Below are 19,033 nucleotides of genomic sequence, written 5' to 3' on the forward strand. Positions count from 1 at the left end.
ATATATATATATATATAAACTCGCTGACGAAAACTTTTGAACAGTAGTGTATATGAAACCAAAAGAAGGCACCTACTGTAAGTGACCAATCAGTCACAATTGTTGGTATGTGTTTGGCATCAAAACACTGTCACATGTCAAGATGAACAATACAGCACTGGCTTAAAGGAAAGCGAAAAAACAAAACAAAAAAAAATCCCCTTTGGCATGAGAATGTGGTAAGATGAAACTGAATGCCTAATAAACCAAAATGGCATCAGAAAAAAAAAACACACACACACACACACACACACACTTTCATTCTCCAAAACAGAATGTAGGGCGAAATTTTTCATTCAAGCTGCAGTTCGGATGGAAGAAAAAAAAAGAGAATAATTGCTCAAAATCTGTTAATAATTATATGCTTTACCCAGTAAATATTAAGTAATAAAGAACAAAACGTCACCAGAATGCGTTTCTACAATCCCATCCTTTTAGAAACAGAATATTGTTTGATTATGTTCTTATTTAACATTTTGGACACTGACGCAGTTTCTTGTCTCCTTTTACACGTCTCTCTCATACCAACTGGCATAACCCGGGCCTTGTATTGAACAAACGGTGCGATCTCATTAGCACAGACATGTGAGGGACCGTCTGCTGCTTGGAATTGTTTTCTTATTAGCAACGGATTAACAACCCTGGACTGGTGAGCCCCAATGCATGCTGGATAAAACTAGATCTGCCGTCATCATTGACTGTTAATACACTGTAACACAATAATCATAATAGTAACAAGCAAGCAGTGTTTTACTATCCAGGCCACTTCATTAGGTCGTTGCCTCATTACTGAGTCTGAGAATGTCAATTTTGATTTTAGGTGAGTGCCAAAATATGATGGCGTTACATGGCATTGTCACATTAAAAGACAGAAATTAATGATTTTTAAACGCAAACATTCATTAAACTACATTCATTAAAAAAGGCAAAGATGTGCAAGTCATCCGCAAAATCTGAATCTATTTGTTGGGGCATAAGCACGCCCCGAAATATATATATATATATATATATATATATATTATTTTTTTTTTATATAGTTTTCGAGCATAATAAATAGGTTTTAAAGTTCAAATAAAATATCTGTGGAATAACAGGTTTGGTGTGAATATTCTAATCTAATTTTTGAGCATCATCATCAAATTCTGAACAGTGCCATGTTCCATAATGTATGTTCGAATTGAATGTATGAATTGTAGGGGCATAATAAATGTGTCCTGAAATATCATATACAATTTTTGAAAACATACTGTATATGTATTCCGAACATTCGACGTTTTAAAAATTTAAAAATTTGAATGGAATTCTGGAACATCACTGCCATGTTCTATGCCATATGTTCAAAATGAATTCATGGCAAAGATACCCTTCTAAACATTAGAATTACATTTTGAAGCCTTATAAATAGGTTATAAAAGTCTGAACCTAATTTCTGTGAAACAAAAAAATTCCAAACGCCCAAATCGAATTGTTTGGCATGTTATATAATATTAATCTTTTGGAGAGACATGAGCATACTGAATATTTGACTTTTTTTCGTTCTGAAAGTGTAATTCAAATTCTGGAGCATCGCTTTCATGATCCACGCATGTTCAAATTCCGCTTATGTCAGTTACCTGGCCTGCATCCTAGCTTGTCATGGCCCAGCTGACCACTCCTGTTGGAGCCACAGGTGTAGACGCTCCCATCATGCAACAGGAAGAGCGAGTGTTGGCTGCCGCATGCCACATCTTTAAGACCCCTCCCATCAAACATGCAACAGCTCCTCGGCTCAAAGAAAGGAGCCTCTGACGCGCCGATGCCCAGCTGACCCGAGACACTGCTTCCCCAGCACAGCATCATGATTCACACATAAAGAGAGAGACAGATGGAAGGATCCGGAATAAGGGAGAGCTCCTAGGCTGTGCCGCCTTGCCGCCTCCGCCTGTAAATGATAGATCTGGAACAGAAGAAAAAGTCTGGCATTAGAGACTTTGGAAGCAGATGAGAACTCAGATGAGAAGAGAAGAGGTCACACCCTATTCCTGTAAATGACAGCTTGTGCGGGCGGCCAGATACTTGAGACTAGAATGCAGATCATAAACATAGATTAGCAAATCCAATTGTCCGAATGTGTACGGAATCATCACAATTGGCTTTTTTCACTATGTGGAATGTACAAATATGTACTAATAAAAGTGGGAATTTATAGACATTAATAGGGGACAGTTATTATTTGAATAAACCCACCTTCATACATAAAGTACATACAAGAGATACGTAAGCAAATAAGGTATGAGAGGCTGTGCTGTATCTTGAATAAGTAACGGCTGAAGGGCGTTGTTAGGCACGACGGGAAGCGGAGTAACCCATTCAGCTTCAGCTGTTACTTATTCACGATATAGAACTTGCCTCGAGTACCTTATTGCATTTATAAAACGGTTACCACACAATACAAATATTAAAGTAAAAAAAAAATGTATTAGTGCAACTTTAATGAAGTAAAATCACTAATAGCGTTCCTTCCGCTAGAAAGAAATAGTCCCTGACCGTGGACCGCAACGTTCCAATGTGTGTTGCGCAGTGATAAATAGAACCGTTGGGTGAAGCGGTCATAGCCGTATTTTTTCATGAATAAAGCACTGCTATTGACCAATCAGAATCAAGGATTGGAAATAACCGTTTTATATATATATATATATATATATATATATATATAACAAAAATCAATAATGAATGTTAAAATTATTTTATTGCACTTGGCACGTTTCTAAATTCTGAATCAAATCCTGGAGTCTTTTCGTTTAAATTAAATATAAATTCTAATTGAAAGTTCAAATTTATGAGCATTATAAATAGCCATGGGTCAGACTGAACGTCATTTCTGCTGAATCATGGGCATGTTCTGAACATTCAAGTTTAAATTTTGAGTATCAACAAATTTCGAACGTTTAAATCTTCTTGGGGCATCATAAACCTCTCTCGAAATATCATTAAATTTGATCTTACTTTCAATGTAAAGAGCTATACGATTTTATATACTAGATTTTTTGTTATGTGTTAAAGTTTGAAGCGAATTCTAAAACATCACTTTCATGATCCAAGCTATATATTTAATATGAATTTATGGAACAGGTACGTTCTGGACATGTGAGGCATTATGGATTCCAAACATTCGAATCTAATGTCCGGGGAATCACATGTTCTGAACATTCGAAACACATTTTTGAGCATCATCAACAAATCTCGCACCTTCGAATCGAAATGTTAGGGCATCTCGTTCCGAAATATGTTATTAAAATGTTGGGCGTTCCGAACGTCCGACTTCTTGCGTATTACTGGTGCGATTTATGGGCGTCAACAATGCATTTCGACCGTTTTAATCCAAATTGCCTATAATATCTAGAACAGTTCTCTAGGTTGGTAGCTCCCACAACTAGGTTTAGAAACACAGCTGATTTGTCCAAATGTGGGTCCAATATGAGTTCGGCCTGCAAGAACAACCCTGGCATATTCCAGTTTCATGGAAGTCAAAACAAGCTATAGTTCATTTACTGCAGACATTAATGCGTAAACATCTGACCAGACTGTCAATGCGTTAAATACTGTACCTCGATACTAATATTCAAGATGATGTCAGAACAAACTAACAACGCAGCGCACTGCCACTCATCAAACTCTCATTTTCTATCACGCAAATGCAGTTTTCTATCTGACACAAGTCAAAAACAAACATGTTCTTAAGTAGCAGATAGTGTTACCTGGTAAAATGCATTTCGTCTCCTCTTTATTTGACCGTATATTACTGAAATGGTTTCAGTTTAATGGTTCCGACAAAAACAAGGAAGTTACGACTCAGATTACGGAGTCACTGATGATCACGTGACTTCTGTCAACCAGCTGTAATTGCACTGGAGTCAATAGAGGGCGACACTGAGTCTTTGTCATTTTGTACATGTGCCACTGATATGTATTTTTATTTTATTTTTATAGTTTATTAACAAGATTGACTTGATTTAAGTGCTGCCTTTAGAAAAACAATAGAAAATCAACAAATACGATGGAAAAAGAGACAATATGCCACTGACATATACACAATAATATACTACAATACATTTATTATTCGATTTTTGCAGGGTATTTATTTATTATTTTGTTGATATGCTTCTTAGTTTTACTTTTTTTTCTCCTAAACTTTCTGCCCCAATCTTACATTTTCTTTATAAAGATTTTATATTTATAGACTTTTAGTTTACTATACTATTTTTTTTATAAAGTCCAACATTTAGCTTGGTCCTTTGTTATTACTTAAGCCTGACTGGCAAGAAAAAATCTGTTGGAGAAATGTTAATATTTCATTGCTATAATATTGGTTTATAAAAATGTAAAAATAAATAAACAAACAAACGTTTTATTATTAAGACATGTTTATTTGAATTAAGTTCATAAATGGAACACGTTACATAGCATTCGGAAAAGAAACCTCTCCACCTCTCCTCTCCACTTAGAGTGATTAGCTATGCTGAATATCTTGCTCCAACAAATCCACTTTTTATCAGATTAAATATATTAAAATTTCACGATCTTGTTGATGTTTACACAGCAGTTGTGATGTACAAGGCTTACAATTTCAAGCTTCCTCACTGTTTACAAGAGATGTTTCGAATCAGAGAATCGAGATATAGCCTCAGAGGAACTGAATTGTTACAAAAACCCATGGCTAAGAGTAATACCAAGAGAAGATGTTTATCAGTTAAAGGAGTAGATTTATGGAACAGTCTTCTTATTCAACTTAAGAGCTCTAAAACTATTAAGGGATTTAAGAAAGGATATAAGTTGAACATTATGGAAAAATATAGAACACTTAAATGAAGAATATAAGAAAAGTAAGCGATAGTGGAAGGATGACATAATTTTGATTGTTGAGGATTAATTTTTTAGTGTCTACATGTTATTGTAATAGTCAGGAAAAGTTGTTGTTGTAAAAGGGGTTAGGCAAAATAAGTCTTGACTTCAGCCTAAACCCCTTCGGTCAGTATTTATGTGTTATTTTTTATTTTTATTTTTTCTCTCTTTTGTGTTACATGATTTATGACATGATTTCTAAATGACTGACCGAAGAAATAAATAAATACAAAAATACAATACTCTTGCGTCAAAGTACTGTAAACAGAAACGTCTTGCCAACAGAAATCTTTATCTGTTTGTGGATATAAATCATAGATATAAACTTTGTTATCTCTCACACACATGCACATGATTGTTGAACATAGGCTGTTGCAAACCCAGCGATTCAACCATCTCGGGTCTCCACCATATACATAATTTATGTGATTCATGTAATTCATAACTGAATGTGACAAGACAAGAAACATTAACATAGTTTTTTCCCCCACATAAAATTAAGAGTGATGCATGTGTGCATATTTTAATATAAAAATATTATTTGCAAATAGTGTCTTTCTTCTAGTTCTTTAAGAGTTCTTCTTATTTTTCTTTATTCCCTTATATCCCTTTACAAAATTAAATACCCCTCTGAAAATGGTTTGGTCCAGCAGTCTTTATCATGGATTGACTATCAAGTTATTAGATCTGTGACTTGTGTCCATGGATGATCTCAGAACTCCTGTCTCTTCCCAGAACCCCCTCTTGTGGTTGATGGCTTCAATGACTTTAGCCCTGAGTGTTTCCTTGTTCTGGTAAACGGGAAGATACAACAGAGTATGGCAGGTGAGGGCTTCTGGTAGATGATCCTGAGTAAACTTGAACAGAGTTCCCACTCTCATCTTCACCGCACTCATACCCAGAATGGGCACTTTCTCAAACCCTGTTATGAACACTTCAGAGAGGAAAACGGGAGAGATTTATTTGAAAGCACTCTGAACGTGTTCTGGCAAACAAGACAAAGTCACAACCTAAAAGGCATAGGAGCAGCCAGAGTAGATGCAACAACAAAAAAATAGATTTCCTCTGGGGTTGTTCGTTTAACAGTCAGACTTGGGGTGTTCGGGTCCAAATGGACCCAAAGGACGGGATTCATTTTTATAAAATAAAATCTTTTTTTTACTTGTTTTTTATAATAATTTTCTTTTCTTTTTTTGGAGTTTTGAGATATTTTCAAAAATACAAATAATTTATAATTGATATTAATTAATTAGCAATAATTATGACCCATTTTTTTTTTTTTTTTACATTTTTTTAAAGCTGTATTTAATTTTAGAGTCAAGCCTTGGCCTCATAAATGCAATTTTTGAAATGAGATGGATGCCATCTGGTGGACAAACTGAGCATTTTAAAAATTCAAAACCCATATATAATCTGAATTTATTAGTGTGTATGTGTATAAAAGTGTGTTAGTGTGTGTGGATGTGTCTGTTTTGCACTCTTGATGTTTTATAGATTCACCCCTTCACTGTTGTGTGCTTTTTTTCTGGATCGTGGCTGATTTGTAGATTGCACGCACAAAAAAACTCTGTATTTTCACATTTTTGCCAATTTCCCATTCATTTCCTATGAGGGTCCATTTGGACCCCGAATGTCCTGAGTGTGACTATTTTTTTTATGACCACTTAGACTATTCACATCCTGTCCCCAATTTTTCTGGGTGTTCATAAACCAAATACCTACCAATCCGATTAAGCTATGATTTTTTTTTTTTTTTTTTTTTTAAATGATGTGGGTCCATTTGGGCTGAACAACCCCAGAGGGTTTTAAATTAGAAATTTAGAGACATAACTACACCACCATATAATCACAAGTGAACTTACATAGAAAGCCCTTCTTCTGATCTGGTGTCAGTTCATCAAACACCTCCCAGAATGAGATGATGGTTGGATGCTTAGCATGAAATCCTTCATATGTTGTGTTCTAATGATCAGAAGATATATTTAGTCAGTATTTACTAGCTCACAAGGTCAAGAGCAGAGTAGTTTTGACTTTTTGTTATGGTGGACCTTTTTGAAGATGTCCCAGTCATATTCCTCATTGCCCACCAGAACTCCTCTCAGCTCCTCTGGCTCAAACATCTCCACCAAGCATCGGTCACACGCACTGAAGAAGCCTTTCTTGAATTCTTCAAATACCTCCTCGACTGATTTATTCAGGATATAATCCACATACTTGTCCACAAAATCCGTTCTGTTGCAGAAATTATATGAAAACAAGTTTGGGATCAAATATTATCCTTCATCCAAGATTAAAAGAATACAATGTTTTAGAGACAGGGTATTTAAAAAAAAAAAAAAAAAAAAAAAAAAACCCTGACCTGTTATTATTTGTGACAATTTTTCCTGGCTCAGCTGGATCAAGTTCGACTTCGGTCCCATCCCATTCGATCTTATGTGTGACGATTAAAAAAACTGTTATTTTTAAATAATATTGGGTCTGATTTAAATTTTACAAACCTTGTGTGCAGACAATTTTGTGCATGAATTCAGCGTATACATTTGAATCATCTACGCAACTATGAATGCAATTATGAATAAAGTAATGAGACCCAATGTGTTACTTCACATGACAACACAAACTAACCGTGAAGTTCATGTCCATTTCCTCAACATCATCGCTGTAGTCCAGGATGTACCGCAAACTCCTGAGAACATCATGTTTCAGGTTCATTAAACAATGTTACTCATTGATAAATAGCAGCAAATAAAACATGGACAAACATTTTAGTAGTCAATATTATACAACAATATACTGAGAGAATCCAGATAACACTGATTGTAAAAACACTCACTTGCCAAGAACCGGACTGAACTCGATCAAGTCTTCCAGACATGGTTTGACGTTGAGAAGCTTCTTGAACAAAGCTAAAGGAAAAGGCAGATTCACTACAGAGTTGTTGTTGAAGGCCAAGCCACACAGAATCCCAAACAGGAAGTACTTCTCCTTCTTCACGCGGAGCTGGTGTGGGAGAATAAGTGATTAAAGCCAAATTGAACAATAATAACAATGTATACAAAAGAGACATTATCTTAGGGGCTGTTCACACAGGAAGGATCTCTGTCCTAAAATCCTAAAAATATCAAAATTGAAAATACTGTGGAAACTAAAACACTTACATCTTGGATGCCCTTGAGGTAAGCTAAAACATATCAAAAATTAATTTCAAAGTGAACTTTCCCTTTAACTAAACTTTGTCACCACCTCATGAAAAGTCTTTGCCTTACCTTTGTGGGAAACCAGCTCAAAGTTTTGTTGTCATTGTCCATGAGCAGCTGAGACGTTGGCCCACAAAGCTCTTTAAACACGTTGAGAAAAAAGTCTCTCTTGTTCACATCTGTTTTTCTCATATCCTCTGTGTAAAACACCTGTTAGATAACCAAAAGAATGTATTCATTAAAACTGCACACAAAGATCACCCTGTGTGTTATTGAATCAAAACATCGTTTTTGTTTTCCTTACCGCCAGCCAATGTCCTCTGAGATATTGCAGGTTGGCCGTCAGCTGAGAGGAACAATCCTCCAGCAGAGCTGTGCGTCTCAGAAACAGCTGAAGACTACCCTGTTATTAAAGCATTTCATTCTGTGATTGAAAAGAACTGAAAATAACTCCCATGATTTATTTTTTTAGGTCAAGACAAAGTTACCTTCCATACTCTGTTCTTCATATAGCTACATTTGGCCTCCAGGTTAAAGATGCATGGAAGTGATATGAGATTTTTTAAGATTGTCTGTAATAAAACAAATAGTAACATCATGCTTTCTTGATCTGAAATGTGCATACATATCAGATATGGCCAAAATTCGTTGGAGCTCACATTATAGTAGTTTAGCTGTGCCACCAATGTCTGGATTTGTCCATTCAAGTTAAACCACAGCCACATGTTATTCACATCTTCATTAATGGTTCGCTGCTGTTGATTTGGGGAAAACAAAATTATCAGGGTTTTTTTCTATAGTGGTAATTAATGTTTGATCTATATATCATTACCCATGCGTGTCAGAAGTATTAGTGCCCTCTTATGTCACTTCTAAAATCGTCTCGGTTACTATTGTAACCCTGTTCCCTGTCGGAGGGAACGGGAGACGTAATGTCGACGTAATTGGGATCACTACAGGGAGCCCTATCAACATTTGAGTATCTACAGAAAGAGCCAATGAATGTTGGCATGCGCGAAGCGCGTCATGCGCCCCCCTCGCTCAAGTTACAGCCATTACGGTAGAGATCCACTTGTCCAACACGACAGTCACGTGTTGTCACGACGCCTCCCCACATTTGTACTTTGATGGGCGTTCCTCAAGTTTACCGCTATGAGCGTGGTTTGGAGCCAGCGGCCAGTCTAGAACAGAGGACCTGCGAAAGACTTCCCCCGTCTCCATATGCTCTACTTCTATTGGATAGTCGCGGCGCGTTCAATGGAATTCATTTGCATAAAGATGGGCATCGGCCAGCTTTTTGACGCACAACATTTTTCTTAATGAAGCGCCGCCTTCCCAGAATGCTTTACAGGCGCGTCAAAGTCGCGTGACGTCACCCATAGGAATAAAGCGGAGCGCGGCGCGACAGAAGTGCCGCACGGACAAGTGGATCTGCAGCCTTAGAGATGCGCGGATGGGCTGTTATTTAATCCGCAACCGCATCACAAAACTCATAATCCGTCCGCCATCCATCCGCACCAATGTTTTTGACCAATTTTCAAAACCGCACCCGCCCGCCATCCGCTGATTGGGCGATACAAGGCGCTGCTGATGACAGCCGCGAGACTAGAAAACTCTCAGAATATCAGCAGTGAACTCCGTCTCCGATCGGAAAAAATAAATAAATTAAACGCGCTTCGGCAAACCTGACTGTGGCGAGAGGGTCATGATTTTGCGAAGTCTGTAGCGGGAGAGAAAGGACGGAGCCGTGCGGTAAGTAAGTAGGTCAAGTGTCTGATTGCAGTAATTGGCGTGGAGAGACCGCATATATAGATTAAATGAATTGGAAATGAGACAGCAAGAGAGAGTTGGACTGGGACTGCAACCGAGACTGAGAAGCAAGTGTTGGATCGCGTGTTCTGTTTATGGTGGCGAATGCGCTACTGTGCGCCTCGTTTCTTTTTGTTTTCTGAATAAACGCGAGTCCCAGTCATGCCGACCCTGTCTTCTTCCTTCCACACACACTGAACCTCTTCACACTGACCTTATCTGATAGGCTACTGTACAATTTTTTCATCGTAGCCTAATAGAAAACGCATTTTGGCACATAATTTGGTTCAACCGCCTGCCCGCCCGAATTTAATTAAAATATTTTTTTTAGTCACATCATTCGCCCCTCACGGAGTTTTTAGTCTACGGCTGTAACCGCCAACCGCGCATCTCTAACAACCATACGAGTACTCCGCAACGTCTGACTACCGAAGGGGTGCAGAGGAACTCTACAAGGTTCATCTAAATGGGGAACTCGACTGGAGAAGAAAGAGCACGTATGTGCTCCGTGTGCAGTGGAGAGGCGCAGCAAGCCGACACTAGAGCGGGAACTTCGGTGTTACCAGCTAGTTGAAGCGAGCACACAGGAAGAAACTGGCTCAACACGTAGGCTATAAAACCTAGCGAACGTGTTAGGTGTCACCCAGCCCGCAGCTCTACAGATGTCTGTCAGCAAGGCACCGTGTGCCAGAGCCCAAGAAGAAGCGACACCCCCAGTGGAGTGGGCTCTCAACCTGGGCAGCCAAGGTGATGGCATCCACTATCCAATGGGCCATCGTCTGCTTGGAGACAGCCTTTCCCTTCTGCTGGCCTCCATAACAGACAAAGAACTGATCTGAGGTCCTGAGGCTCTCCGTTCTGTCCACGTATAGGTGCAGAGCGCAGATGGGACAGATAAAACCCAGGGCTCCTCTGGAGGCTGCGCTTGCAGTTTCACAACCTGGTCCTGGAAGGGAGTGGAAGGAACCTTCGGCACGTTTCTGGTCTAGGGTCTCAGGATCCTGTGAGAGTTAGCAGGGCCGAATTCTAGGCACGACTGAGAATGCATGCAGGTCCCCTACCCTCTTGAAGGAGGCCAATGCAACCAGGAGTACTTTTTTACAAGACAGAATTTTTAGCCCGGCTGATTGCAAAGGCTTGAAGGGTGGTCTCTGAAGAGCCGAAAGGACCAGAGACAAATCCCAAGAGGGTATAGAGAGTGGGGATTTAGGATTCTCGTCCCCCTCAGGAATCTGGCGATCAGCTCATGCTTTCAGGTCAACGACTTACCTTCAACTGCATCGTGATGTGCGGCGATAACGGCAACATACACTTTAAGGGTGGAGGGAAACAGCCTTTGCGCCAACCCATCTTGCAGGCAAGGCTGCGATTGGGCCAACAGTGTTGTAGTCGAGACCACCTCACTCGAGTCCGAGTCGAGACCGAGACCAGAGAGAGTCGAGTCCGAGTCAAGACCGAGTCCATAGAGAGTCGAGTCCGAGCCGAGTCCGAGACCAGAGACGGTCGAGTCCGAGTCGAGACCGAGACCAGTGAGGGTTGATTACCTAATTTACTTTTATTTACTTAGAGAAATCCTTTTTTTTTTTACTGAATTTACTTAGAGTTTAAAAAATATGATCAGTTTAGGGTAAAAAGGCCACATAGTAGGTGGTGTTAAAAGTAATTTTATTACAATTTGTCATGCGCAGTTTCGCACTAGAAAATCACCAATCACTGGGCGTGTCAATCAATTTAAAGAAATATTTTATTAACATACATTAATAATCATGAAAAATATTTTGAATTGAACTCGAGTGGACTCGGGAATAAGTCCGAGTCCTAAAAAAAAAATGTTCGAGTACGAGTCAATTCCGAGTCCAAATGCACACGAGTCCATGACAAGACCAAGACCATTAAAATATGGTCTCGAGACCGAGTCCGAGACGAGTCCGAGTCTCGAGTACTACAACACTGTGGGCCAATACGGCACAACTAACAAGATCTAAGACCTGCTCCTCATCCTCCCTGACCTTGCACAAGGTCTGTGCAGGAAGGTTCACAAACAGGGCTACCTGAGTGATCCTGAAGTGCCTGAAAATCAACTGGACCCAGTAGCACCAGCACAGTTGAGCAGGCAATCTCCATGGGTCCCTCACAAGCGGTGCCGCCGTTGGAGCTTCTAAAGAAACGCACTGGCCTTTCTGTAATATGCTTGCGGCCACCGCTGATCGCGCCGTCGCACCAGCACTGGATACAGAGTTTTTCTTCTTTCTGGAGTCTTCAATATTTGGTGTTCACACACACCAACGTTCATTGGCTCGTTAAGTTGATGGTACTCCCTGAAGTGATCCTGATTACGATGTCAAGTCAACGTTATGTCGAACATGAGCGACTGAGAGGGAACTAACAACAGTACCGTCAATTCGTAGTTTTTTTTTTTAATATAAATTGAGTAATTTCAGTCATTATTGTAAAATAAATACAGTGATTACTGCCATATTTACTGTAACATATATTAGAAAGATATATCATAAATCAAGGGTGTTCAATCCTGCTCCTGGAGGGCCACTGTCCTTCAGAGTTTAGCTCCAATCCCAGCTCCAATTTAACACAACTGACACAAGGTGCTCAAGGTCTTTAGGATGGCTAGAACGGTCAAATCAGGAATGTTCGACAAGTTGGAGCTAAACTCTGCAGGAGTGGGATTGGACACCCCTGCAGTATATAACACAGTAACATCATCGGCCATTGAAAAGCTCATATAGGTTCACCAGTAGATTTTCAAAATGTTTTGGTTCTCACCACATCTTGGAGAACATTGACCTCGTGAATGATGAAATCACTCTTTGAGATGTTTCTGTGTGCACTGCGGCAGACCTTTCCAACAGAAAAACACTGTTATTGAAACTACAATCAAAATGTCATGGTTAAAAGTTTATTTTTAATCTAAGTTTGATCTAATGTTTAATAAAAGCACCTGATAGACCATCTGAAGGATCCGCACAAATTTCAGTAGAAGTTTCTCTATGTAAGAGTCCAACTTGCCAACAGCAATCCTGTCAATTAACATAGCAGCCTCTTTTTGAAACAAGTCCACCAAGATTTTGAGCAAATCATCAGGGAGTTTGGACCAGTACATCTCTGAGAATACAACATGCATGTAACATAAAATTACAAACAGCACAAGGACGACAACTCAAAGGATGTAAATGTCCTCCAGCTTTACCTAACACCTTGAGAACAGCAGGATTCAGATCAAGGATTTTGGAGGCCATTGCTTTAGTGAGTTCAGTTCTTTGTTGTCCCTGGAGTCCTCTGATGAGCTCGGGGAGGAGAAGGTAAAGTCTCAGAGCTTCCACACCAGCTGGATTTGGATTTAGAGACGGCAGGAGTGTCTGTTGAACTACCCTCACTACCTGAGGTACGGAAAAATATCAACTGCGTCTCACTGTTTAAAATGTTATGAACATTTTTGTAAATGCTGGATTTAACATTACCTCTGAGATCAAACTTTCATTGTTTGATAACTTTGCAAAGAATGCTTTAACCAGATCGAAATCCAACCCACAATGCTCCTCAGACATCTGATAATGTTCATCACAACTACAAAGACAGACACTTACATTAACATCAAAGTCATTTTAGTAGGGAGGAACTACTACATAAAACAGCCTATTTACCTTGTTTTGAGGAAACTTCCATTCAGAGAGGCAGCCGAGGAGAACACTTTGTTTATTTCCCTACAAACAACACAAATATACTTTAAATAATATTTATTATCTATTTATAATGTAACATTTATAGTGTATTGATATTAACTCATGTTTAAAATTCATCATGTCCTTGGCACATATTTTTTGATTTAATTATGTTAAAGCTATAGCTTTAATATGTCCGATTTTTGTAATAAAATATCCAAACATCACTTGCACAGTGTGATTTATTTCCTGGCATTCAGAATCACAGATTATTCTTTTTGGAAGTATGTCCAACATAATAATTTTCACCAGAAAATGTCATCTGAACAAGTAAGTAACATCCACTTTTGTTGTGGTTCTGACATTACAGTAACAATCGTTTATCATATCACGTAAAACCGTGCAAATAATACTTTGCTCTCAAATTGTTAATGTTCAACATCAGCACTGCGTGACTACATTTAAAGGAGCCGTAGGCAAGATTGTATGCTTGATGTCGCCATCAAATTGAAGTTTAATTATATCAAGTGCTGTGAGAAAAGGCTACAAATCTCCACCTCCAGCACCCTACCGCACAATATAGTCTACTAGCCGAGACTCCTTCTTTATGTGTACAGATGTGACGTAATGACGCAAAGACATGCTCGAATCTCCCACGGAAATCCACCAGTACCGCTGGAATTAACATTATTACAAGCTTACCGCTTTGAATCGAGCTAAGGCAAGCTACAAAAAAGCTACAGACTGCAGCAAGACTATTTCATGGACCTACAGTAGTTTACACAAACTAAGGAGTCTTAAAGGGATACTCCACTTTTTTTTTGGAAATAGGCTCATTTTACAACTCCCCCAGAGTTAAACAGTTGAGTTTTACCGTTTTCGTATCCATTCAGCTGATTTTCTGATATTTAGACGAATATCAGTAACCAGACAGTTTCTGGTCTCATTGACTTCCATAGTATATATTTTTTTTCCTACTGGAAGTCAATGAGACCAGAAACTGTCTGGTTACTGATATTCTTCTAAATATCAAAAAAATGGCTGAATGGATTCAAAAACGGTAAAACTTAACAGTTTAACTCTGGGGGAGTTGTAAAATGAGCCTATTTCCAAAAAAAGTGGAGTATCCCTTTAAGCATTAGTATCTGAAAGGAAGCACTGTCGTTAAAACGACTTAACACTCACTTCTTTATCACTTTCCCTGAATCAGTTCCAGACACCCATCGCTCAATCATTCTGTCGTCTAATGTCAAAATCCCTCTGCTTGGATTTGGTTTAGACTCATTCCCAGGTTCCTATATCACATAAAAAACATAAGTAATCACATAAGAGCATTTAATTGTTAAACCATTTGTGAATGAAAACTCTAACCTTGAAAAACAAGGTAAAGGAATGATTCTCCCCAGCAATCAGTTTTTTAATCATATGATCACATTCTGTGTGCAACAAAAATGTAGTTTAGTTTAGCAACATCATGATAACAAAAGTTCAAAAGGAAATAGACAATTGCTAAAACATGATTTAATTACCAGTTGAGAGATCCACAGGGAAAGGCACAGACTGCTTGATCATTTCTCCATTTCCCAGCTTCCCTTGCATCCCACATCCAAATGAATAGATCAGCTTTGACGATTCGACTGATACGAGTGTGTGACGTCTTTATCCAAGAAAGAATCAAATGCCTAATTACTATGCTGATCTCAATAAATCTGCACTACTGCATTGAAACAACTGATTGCTTATTAAAAGTCTAGTTTACCTTCCACATGTGACCTGGGACACTTTAGATCCCCACAGTTCAGCAACGACCCGCGGATGATGTTCGTCTTTATATGAGTTGTGCCCAAGCTGGCCAAAACCTCCAGATCCAAATGTGAATACTGTGCCACCCTGTAACATGAACAATTAAAGGAGTAGTTCACTTAAAAAAAAATGTTGCTGATAATTTACTCACCCCCCTGTTATCCAAGATGTCCATGTCATTCTCTCTTCAGTCGAAAAGAAATGAAGGTTTTTGATGAAAACATTCCAGGATTTTTCTCCATATAATAGACTTCAATGGGAACCAAACGGTTCAAGGTTCAAGACAGTTTCAGTGCAAACTGTTCAAAGGGCTTTAAACGATTCCAGACGATGAATAAGGGTCTTATCAAGCGAAACGATCGCTCATTTAATAAATAAATAAATAACAAAGTTTAAGTTTTATAAGCTCAAATGTTCGCCTTGCTCTGTTCTGTGATGCGCGTCCGTGACTCCCCTGTTCGAACTCGTTCATCAAAATGAACTAATCTTTTTTCGTATCATTTGGTTCATTCAGCGAACGAAATGAACGAATTGACTCGAGAAAAGATTTGTTCATTTTGATAAGACCCTTATTCATTGTCTGGAATCATTTAAAGCCCCTTGAACAGTTTGCAGTTTGCACTGAAACTGTCTTTTGGACCCCATTGAAGTCCATTATATGGAGAAAAATCCTGGAATCTTTTCATCAAAAACCAGAAATTAAGGTTTTTGATGAAAAGATTCCAGGATTTTTCTCCATATATATACATTTCAACTGAAGAAAGAAAGACATGGACATCTTAAATGACATGGGGGTGAGTAAAATATCAGCAAAAGTTTTTTTTAAAGTGAACTAGTCCTTTAATTACATTTTCTGTCCAGTTTGTTATATGCTAAATATGGTATTATTCATAATATGGATATCTAAAATATTATGAAATACTACCTTTGATAAAGTGGCAGTGTGTTCCCCTCCACATGAGATGGACACAGTCTTCTTTCGATTCAGACTATTTACAACCGTTGGAACGCGTCTGTCTGTGGTGGAAAAACAGTAAATTCATCACTTCCAATGCTTTCATGTGGATTTGACACAGTATTACACAAATGCAGTACAATTGTATGTGCTTTTATACCATTACTGATTTAGTTGCATGAGGAAATATTCAGACCTGTAGTGTCTCCGAGACCCAGCTGTCCAGCCGAGTTCTTCCCCCATCCGAACACGACTCCAGAGAGAGACAACACAAAGCTGTGGTCTCCCCCAGCGCTGATCTGAGCCAGTGGGATCCCACTCAGACCCTCCACACGTTGAGGAGCTGAGAGAGACCTGGGCTGTGCTTTCTCCAAACCCAGCTGACCGTGAGTGTTATCACCCCATACAAACAGCTGACCATCTGAAAAACCAACAACAGCTCTGCATATCTCAAATGCAAATAACTTTTTATCAACCATAAGATGTTAAAAAAGATTAAACAGATATTATATGAAATGGTTGTGAATACCCCTGGTTAGTGCCATTGAATGCTATGGTCTCCACACGCGATCTGAATCACCTGCCTATTTTCCAGACCTTTAAGAGGACTGCAGAGAAAAGACAATCTGTCAGACATATTATTATAATTCATGGTAATTTATACTCTTATGCCTACAAACATACCTGCACACGGTAGATTTGTCCATAACGAGAACATTTCCTCCATCAGCAAGAAGAACCGCACCAGCTCCTCCACAGACAATCGATGTGAACATGATTCTGTCATTCTTCAGCTGTGGTTGCTCTGGAGTAAATTATATTTTTATCAATTCAACTTCTGTTCAGAAGCGTACCTACAGACACTTTGGCCTAAATAATTATAATTCAATTACCAAATCACAAATAGTACACAGTTAGGCTACTAAATTGACTATAGTCTATAAATGTAAATAAAAGATTCAAGACTGTTGTTTCGTATTATGATGTCAGCTTTATGAATGAAAATGGTGTAATTTAGTACTTAGTCTTCCATCCTGGTCACAGTTTTCACCGCGCAATTTCAGGACCGAGACCTTCCCATTCCTGATAAATCCAACAAAACTCCTTCCAGCTGACATGTCCTGAACTGCTGATTTCGGACACACGGATCGTATTCCACATTTGCCATGTTTGACTTTGTCAGGCTGTAAGAGACCGAAGCCCTCTCTGACCTGCGCTCCCCAGTAGCAGAACATGTTCACATCAGATCTGATGGATGAAACCTTCAGACAGACTCCAATCCGTGGACAGAACAGCACGCTCTCTGAAGAGGCTAAATCGAAAATGAGAGTGACTGCTAGACTGATAAGCAAGTTCTCGACTATTAAGCGAGTTCCCACGAAACGAAAGTTATGTTTGTTGTTATTCTTCCGCGATTAGCGAGATTAATTTATTGATGATGATCGGAAAAGGAAAGCAAAATCACGTGAAATTCCGAGCCTGAATTCAGAAATCTTTGTAAGATATCACTGAACATTTTAACCGTAGCAAAAATACATTTCTTATTTAACTTAATTTTTCATCTATATTTTTTGTGTTTATTTAAAATTAGACAAATCTGATATATTTTGAATCTCCAATCTGTTGTTTAACAGTTGATATATTTCTATGCTTCGCTACTCTAACAGGGTTTAAACCCCATGTTGGGGCATGTTGTAGGCTAACACTGCGTTATAAAGTGCCCCTATTAGAAATATGCTATAATATTCTATACCTTTATGAATTCTATTGAAAAAACATGAGAAACATGTAAAGACTGAGAGTATAAAAGGTGTATTAAAGGCTCCCGGCGAAAGAAGACTTTTATTGTGGAACTTTTATTTTGAAAGTTATTTTAGAGTGCGATACCTGTTGCTTCCAGCAAGAGGCATTATTATTATTCTTTTGCTGTTATTTGGATGTTGTATGCGGATTTAAGGATTTTTAAATCTTTGTAAATAAATATAAAAGATTTACAGGACAGTAAATGTCCTGTTTTGATGTATTTGCTATACAGAATTGTGGGTGATCTGATGTTTTGGTTACACTTTATTTTACGACCCGCAAACAACTGTGTAAGTACACTGAGGTGTACGTTTCTGTAGGTATAAGGGAACAATATGTTAAGTTTTTGGTAATAAAGGGGTAACAAGCACCACTTTCATTTACAGGAGGAGTTACACTTACCCTGTAACTATGCAGAATAAGGGGGTAACAAAGCTACATACTATGTAGCAATATGAAACAACACTATTTGCACTGTAATTGCAGAGAAAGGTACTGTTATACATTTTTTTTTAAATCGTTTTAATTACACAGTATATGACATTTAAGTGTCATTGAAATTTAATAGTATAAGGTAAGTACAAATAAAGTAGGTACAAATTTTGCCTGAAATAGATTAACAGAATAGGTACCTGTTATTTTTTAACTAATTAAATCATTTGCTTGTATATCTGCTTGTTACCCCTTTATTATAATACCCCAAACTTAACATATTGTTTCCTTACACGGAAGCACACTATAATTACAGAAATGTAGCAATTTCAGTGTACTTACACAGTTGTTTGTGGGTCGTAAAATAAAGTGTTAAAAGTAATTTCGATGATATGAGAACAGCCTGGATCCCAGCTTATCTTGTTGTCACAAGTCAA

The 19,033-nt window shown here is 38.4% G+C and overlaps 2 protein-coding genes across 2 annotated transcripts in view; both read right to left on the minus strand.

The window, feature by feature from the left end:
- herc3 (HECT and RLD domain containing E3 ubiquitin protein ligase 3) overlaps nt 1-3,900 on the minus strand; it is a 61,616-nt gene extending 57,716 nt beyond the window's left edge. Inside the window, exons 1-2 of the mRNA XM_039687048.2 lie at nt 3,777-3,900; nt 1,653-1,975 (exon numbers count right to left, since the gene is read on the minus strand). Of these exons, the coding sequence (XP_039542982.2) occupies nt 1,653-1,878 (226 nt within the window). The 5' untranslated portion in view covers nt 1,879-1,975; nt 3,777-3,900. The remainder of the gene's footprint in view (nt 1-1,652; nt 1,976-3,776) is intronic.
- A 510-nt stretch (nt 3,901-4,410) lies between these two features.
- On the minus strand, nt 4,411-17,720 carry herc56.1 (HECT and RLD domain containing E3 ubiquitin protein ligase 56.1). Its single transcript, XM_039687061.2, is given in 26 exon segments — nt 4,411-4,506; nt 5,164-5,854; nt 6,783-6,882; nt 6,969-7,152; nt 7,280-7,350; nt 7,546-7,606; nt 7,754-7,920; nt 8,187-8,327; nt 8,422-8,520; nt 8,606-8,689; nt 8,777-8,872; nt 12,708-12,782; nt 12,883-13,046; nt 13,132-13,321; nt 13,403-13,508; nt 13,586-13,645; nt 14,789-14,898; nt 14,975-15,039; nt 15,133-15,260; nt 15,363-15,493; nt 16,332-16,423; nt 16,558-16,782; nt 16,891-16,912; nt 16,915-16,969; nt 17,046-17,166; nt 17,383-17,720. Coding segments are annotated over 25 exon segments (3,036 nt in total). The 5' UTR covers nt 17,597-17,720; the 3' UTR covers nt 4,411-4,506; nt 5,164-5,579.
- Nucleotides 17,721-19,033: the final 1,313 nt, after the last annotated feature.

The sequence above is a fragment of the Pimephales promelas genome, chromosome 6 (genome assembly GCF_988280905.1).
Source record: "Pimephales promelas chromosome 6, fPimPro1.hap1.1, whole genome shotgun sequence".
NCBI lineage: Eukaryota > Metazoa > Chordata > Actinopteri > Cypriniformes > Leuciscidae > Pimephales > Pimephales promelas.